Below are 6801 nucleotides of genomic sequence, written 5' to 3'. Positions count from 1 at the left end.
AAAAACACATGATCTTCTCAGCCGAACTTTGCTCTACCCCGACTCTCACCCCTTACCTGAATGTTCCTAAGATTTCAGTGTTGTTGTGAACGCATCTGGAGAATCTCCTGCTGCATTCTTCATATGTGAAAGGGAAAACTTAGGAGAAACTCTGGACCCTATTCTTCAGACATTTTCTGGAGTTCTTGTCTGGAGTTCTGCTTGTGATGCCTGTAAACAATCTTTATGAGTGGAGAGACATCGATTGGAGAGACAAATTCATTTAAAACTTGATCTTCTGCATCATAGCTTTTTGAAAAAAGGAGACAAAGCAGGAAGATTGCAGGTTGTTTATTCCATTCGTCTAGAAAGCACACATACAGATGAGATAATATTTTCCATATTAATCTTGATATGCCAATGACATGTGACAGTAACGGAATACTTTGTTCGTATTACACTATAAAAGACAGGAATTGTTTCACAGCCCAACAACAGTGTGTGTGTGTGTGTGTGTGTGTGTGTGTGTGTGTGTGTGTGTGTGTGTGTGTGTGTGTGTGTGTGTGTGTGTGTGTGTGAGTGAGTGAGTGAGTGAGTGAGTGAGTGAGTGAGTGAGTGAGTGAGTGAGTGAGTGAGTGAGTGAGTGAGTGAGTGAGTGAGTGAGTGAGTGAGTGAGAGAGAGAGAGAGAGATCTTCCTCTGTTAGACCTCTTTCAGCAGAAGGCCATAAGGACGGATGGCCCTCTCTACCAGCTCATGCTCTTTATCTTTTGATGTTCCCTGTGGAATGGGGACCAGCCAGTAGAGGTCGTTATTGTACTTCTCTCTGTACTCAGGGTTGTTTCGATTCTGCAGAGCCACTTTGTACGTCTTGCCATCCTTCCTGGAGATGAACCTTTTGGCGTAGTGGTCCGCTACACTTATGTCCGGTGTGGAGTAAATCCCCCTGCCATAGGACTGCCCTGATCCTGGCTGTTAAATAGAAGTAGGAATTAGAATTTATTAACATTCATGGAATTTGTACAATAACATTTATAACAATAATTCTAACAATTACAACAATTATTGTATTACAGTAGCATTATTGAAATACAGTGTGTTATTCTCTTAGGCACGTTGACAGTAATCACATCGTGGTCTTTTTCCTCTTGCTATCTGGCCTTCAATGTTTTTGTTATGGGTTGCATTTAGTTTTTAGCTTTCTAATGATATTTGTCACTCTTAAATAAAAAAGGTAAAAAAACAGGAGATCATTTTACATTTTGTGGTTTGAAATCTGTTATAAGAGGGAGGCTTCAGTCAGGACATGTTGAAATTAAATGTAAAACTCAAAATCAGTGTGTATGTCTTTTAAATTCAATTTGCTCTGAGCATAAATTTTAATTTGCATCCTATTAAACTGAGTTGAGGCAGAAATATCAGAGCTAGTTTGAATTACTGGACATTTAAATCAAAAGTTCCATAGGCTGAAAAGTACTCATTCAGTCAGTTACTGGGATAAATCATGTAAATGTGTGATTCTACAGCATTCACACTGATATCAATGGATATGTAATCAAACCTCGTAGTGATCTCCGATGATGTCGCTGGCACCTGTATTTGACGTCCCATGGTAAGACACAGGCCACTCCCCTGGGCTTGACTGGGTGCTACGGTGCGTGGTTCCCAGCCAGGTTGTCCCAGGATACTTGTCCAGCACCTGTGACAAAGAGTTCACATCACTTGCTTTGGATAGTTTCTGATGAAGCAGAGATGTTTGTTGCCTCTTGGTTTGCTTTGTGTTTTTGTGAGCAGGATTACATCAAAAGTGAAGGACAGATTTGCACCAAACTTGTTGGAGGATTGGGACATTGGGCCAGAGAAGAACAAATTCAATCATGTTCCTTAAAGGAGACAGTTTGGTAGATTTCGTTTCAACCCATTACTCTTCTCTTCCCCCTTCCACTAAATGGTATTTTATGAAGAGCAGTTTCACAAAAAAACTGGAAGGACGTTGTGAAATTACAAGTCAACTTTAACAAAGACACACCCACCTTGAGTCCAAATCGGTACCAACCACATGGACGCTCGTACTTCTCTTCACCTCTCAAATAGGTATTGGTCTCAGTCAGCTTGGTGAAATCATAGTCATACCCTGGGGCAAAGAATTCTTCCTCATCGATAATGATATCAATCGGGAAAGCAACAACAGGCTTGTCCGGTGCGGGAAAGGCAGCAACAACCGGCTTGTCCGGTAAGGGAAAGGCAGCAACAACAGGCTTGTCCGGTGAGGGAAAGGCAGCAACAACAGGCTTGTCCGGTGCGGGAAAGGCAGAAAAAAACTTCTCGTCCGGTGTGTAACTGGCAGCTCCACCACTGGTGTCCAGGATGGACTTGTTGCTATAGAAGCTGGATCTTGACACTTGGCTGTAGTGTGAAGGAAAGAGCTGTACATTAGAAAAATGTATTCACTAACTTCACAGAATAAAATCTGATCTCATGATTTAGGGTAAGAAAAGTTGCAATAATTACGAGTGTTCATCTGCATCAATGACAGTCCGGATGAGAAGCTTGATGGACAGATTCTGCATTGGTTCAGCATGATGATTCGCTCTGGGCGAAAAAGCTGGTGATGCTTGTTGCTGGACAGACGTCACGTTGCCATTGCAGAGTTCTCCCAGAGCCTACAGTGCAATGCTTCTATCAAGCATGTTTGAAGTGAGCCATCGTCCTTCAGAAGGAATGAAGCGTCTTTTCTGGAAGGAAACTGAGGGGTCGGAGCTCCTGTCCTCTTGCTGCGGGGAATAAGGAAACCCAGTGATCTGTACAAGGACCTAGAGCTCCTATTTATATGCAAACACATTGTGATACACACATGTGTTTGGGTGTGGCCAAGATAAAAAGTGAACAACTTTTTTTTCTTCACACAATTACAGGAACTGTGCACTTCTGTTTCACTTTCTTTTCTGAGAAAAAGCCTCTCTGCCGTGAAATTGCATCAGGGTTTTTACTCATGGCTGTCACCATTATCATCCGAACGCAAGTAGGAAGTATGCAAGTGGAAACATTTTATCAGTTCACCCAAACACAGTCTTTTATGCAAGATTATGACAAACAAATCTCACCTGGGAGTTTTTTTCCAAACCATTAAATGTTTTTTGTCTTAAGCTCAAATGGAAACCTCTTTCTTACAATCGAAATGTCTTTCATGAGCTTTTCACCCAAAAATATGTTCAATATTAAAAACAGGAACAAAAGAGCTTTTTGCAGACATGCACTGTACTCCAGGTAAACTGAAATTCACCAGAGGGGATTATTTTGTTAGAGTCTTAATTAAATGTTTTTTGTCTTAAGCTCAAATGGAAACATTATTCTTACAATTAAAATGTCTTACACAAATCTAAAGTTCTTTATTGTTTCATTTGCTTTTCACCCAAAAATATTTTCAATAAAAACGCAGGAACAATAGAGCTTTTTGCAGACATGCACTGTACTCAAGGTAAACTGACCAAGTGAGAGTTTCTCCTGCCAGGCCCTGAGTAAAAACTCAGGCTAATGATGACGTTTCTGATACGCGTCAGATGTATAACTGAAATAAATAAACACACAGACAAAACGAATACATATATCTGAGGATGAAAAAGCGGTGGCATACACACAGAAGACCCTCATAGAACAGAAAGTGCTGCTAATGTGTGTGTGTGAATGGGTGAATGTAAAACTCTACTGTAAAGACCTTTGAGTGGTCATCAAGACTAGAAAAGAGTTATATACACCGCGTTCCACATTATTATGCAAATTACACTTTTCTCAGATTTTCCTAAATAGTAATGCACAGCCAATCAGTATAATTTTCAAGTCATCAACTGTTAAGAGTATAATTCAAATTTTATTGAACAAACCTCCAAATGATAACAGTATTTTTTTTAAAAATAAAAAACTCAAAATGCAGTGTTCCAAATTATTATGCAGAGTTTCTGAGTTTCAGAGTTTCAAGCTATTTTATAGGTTGTAAATAACTAAAAATTGTCATTTGTTGAATTTGCAGCATTAAGAGGTCATATTTACTGAAATCAAAAAAAGTTTTAATCAAAAACATCTTAACAGGTCAAGTTACATGTTAACATAGGACCCCTTCTTTGATATCACCTTCACAATTCTTGCATCCATTGAACTTGTGAGTTTTTTGATAGTTTCTGATTTAATGCCTTTGCAGGATGCCATAATAGCCTCCCAGAGCACCTGCTTGGATGTGAACTGCCTTCCACCCACATAGATATTTTGCTTGACGATGCTCCAAAGGTTCTCAATAGGGTTAAGGTCAGGGGAAGATGGGGGCCACACCATGAGTTTCTCTCCTTCAAGGCCCTTAATGATATGGCACCTCTTTACCTTAAAGAGATGTTAGTTCCATATCAACCTACTAGAGCACTCCGATCCCAGAACTCAGGTTTACTTGTTGTCCCTAAAGTCTCTAAAAGTAGAGTAGGAGCCAGAGCTTTTAGCCATCAAGCCCCACTGCTGTGGAATAATCTCTCACTTTCAGTTAGGGAGGCAGACACGCTCTGTTCGTTTAAAAGTAGACTCAAAACCTTCCTTTTTTATAAAGCTTATAGTTAGAGCTAATTTGTGCGATGTTCCAAATTTGATTAAATGGCAAAAACCCCTGATGATGCTAAGACGCACAGGGAATTTATGACACAAGACACACGGAGCTTCTCTTTCCTGCTTCTCCTTCCTTTTCTCCATATTTATCACATCAAGATAATTCTTATCTGATCAGTACATGTTACTAACTTGACCCCTTTTCCCAGAGTTTCTGTGCCTTAGCGCCCGCGGATGCAGGGCCACAGCTGTGGCCGCACCATGGATTATGATTGTGGATCGCGTGTCGGAGGTCGCAATGGTGGATCCAGTTCGGTGGATTCTGTATCGTGCCAGCTGATCGTCGTTGTAATGGAGGATCCTTTGTCGCGTTGGCATCGGATGATGAGGGACCACGACCGAGGCGGCAGCTGATAATGGATTCTAACTGGCGGCGGTGGACAATGACTGTGGATTATAGTGGATCCCATCCTGATGCTGGATCGTGGTCTTGCTGCTGGCCAGAGACTGTGATTGCAGCGGGACTGCCTGACACATAGTATTGAAAAATGTTTAGCCTAATGGATGCTGCTAAAAATCCTGATGATGTTTTCTTACACCTGACATCTATTGCACTTCTGTCCGTCCTGAGAGAGGGATCCCTCACATGTGGCTCTCTCTGAGGTTTCTACATATTTTTACCTGTGAAAAGGGTTTTTAGTAGTTTTTCCTTACTCTTGTTGAGGGTTAAGGACAGAGGATGTCACACAATGTTAAAGCCCCATGAGACGAATTGTTATTTGTGAATGTGGGCTATACAAATAAAACTTGATTGATTGATTGATTATGCCCATAGCAGCCAATGCCCCAGAGGTATTCTTTGCAGCATGAGATGGTGCATTGTCATGCATGAATACGATTTTGCTTCGGAAGGCACGGTTCTTCTTTTTGTACCACGGAAGAAAGTGGTCAGTCAGAAACTCTACGTACTTTGCCGAGTTCATTTTCACACCGTCAGGGACCCTGAAGGGGCCGACCAGCTCTCTCCCCATGATTCCGGCCCAAAACATGACTCCGCCACCTCCTTGTTGACGTCTCAGCCTTGTTGGGACATGGTGGCCATTCACCAACCATCCTCTACTCCATCCATCAGGACCATCAAGGGATGCACGGCACTCATCCGTAAACAGCACAGTTTGGAAGTTAGTCTTCATGTAGTCCTGAGCCCACTGCAACCTTTTTTGCTTGTGAGCTTGGTTTAGGGGTGGCCGGATAACAGGTTTACGGACACTTGCAAACCTCTTGAGCATCCTACATCTTGAAGTTAGCGGGACTCCAGAGGCACCAGCGGCTTCAAACACCTGTTTGCTGCTATTCAATGGCATTTTAGTGGCTGCTCTCTTAACCCTACGCATTTGTTTGGCAGAAATCTTCCTGATTTTGCCTTTGTCTGAACAAACCCGCTTGTCCTGTGAATCAGTGACAAATTTCTTCACCGTCCGATGATCACGAGCAATTCTTCTGGAAATATCCAATGTTGTGATACCTTGACCAAGGTATTGCACTATTTGCTGCTTTTCAGCAGGAGAGAGATCCTTTTTCTTCCCCATTTTGCCTGAAACATGTAGCTTGCTTAATAATGTGGAACATCCTTCTTAAGTAGTTTTCCTTTGATTGGGCTCACCTGGCAAACTAATTATCACAGGTGTCTGAGATTGATTTCAATCATCTAAATAGCCCTGAGACACAATACCATCCATGAGTTTAATTCAAAAACTAAAAAATGAATGTTTATGACCCTTAAATCCGATTTGCATAATAATGTGGAACGCGGTGTAATTACACAACCATTTACCATTTACAATTGAAGCAGTTAACAGAGCTTTTGGGGGTGAGGGCCAATGATTTGCTGTAAACAAAAACACATGATCTCCTCAGAAGAACTATGCTCTATCCAGACTCCCACCCCTTACCTGAATGTTCCTAAGATTTCAGTGTTGTTGTGAACGCATCTGGAGAATCTCCTGCTGCGATCTTCATATGTGAAAGGGAAATCTTAGGAGAAACTCTGGACCCTATTCTTCAGAAATTTTCTGGAGTTCTTGTCTGAAACCTCCCGTGGTAAGACTCTCGTCCTACAGAAGGTATGAAGCGTCTTTTCTGGAAGGAAACTGAGGGGTCGAAGATCCTGTCCTCTTGCTGCGGGGGAAAGGAAACCCAGTGATCTGTACGAGGACCTAGAGCTCATATTTATATGCAA

General features: G+C 41.7%; 1 protein-coding gene across 1 annotated transcript; it reads right to left on the bottom strand.

Annotated features, from left to right (window-relative positions):
• Window positions 1-568: 568 nt before the first annotated feature.
• On the bottom strand, window positions 569-2761 carry LOC133009166 (uncharacterized). The gene is made up of 4 exons (XM_061076578.1): window positions 2490-2761; window positions 2012-2384; window positions 1540-1677; window positions 569-950 (listed from the first exon to the last, which is right to left on the bottom strand). Exons 1-4 carry the CDS (start codon window positions 2546-2548, stop codon window positions 681-683), a joined length of 840 nt encoding a protein of 279 aa, XP_060932561.1. The 5' UTR covers window positions 2549-2761; the 3' UTR covers window positions 569-680.
• Window positions 2762-6801: the final 4040 nt, after the last annotated feature.

Source organism: Limanda limanda, chromosome 8 (assembly GCF_963576545.1).
Source record: "Limanda limanda chromosome 8, fLimLim1.1, whole genome shotgun sequence".
NCBI classification, from domain to species: domain Eukaryota; kingdom Metazoa; phylum Chordata; class Actinopteri; order Pleuronectiformes; family Pleuronectidae; genus Limanda; species Limanda limanda.
Note: the sequence above shows the minus strand (reverse complement) of the source record. Positions and strands in the feature narration are given on the sequence as shown.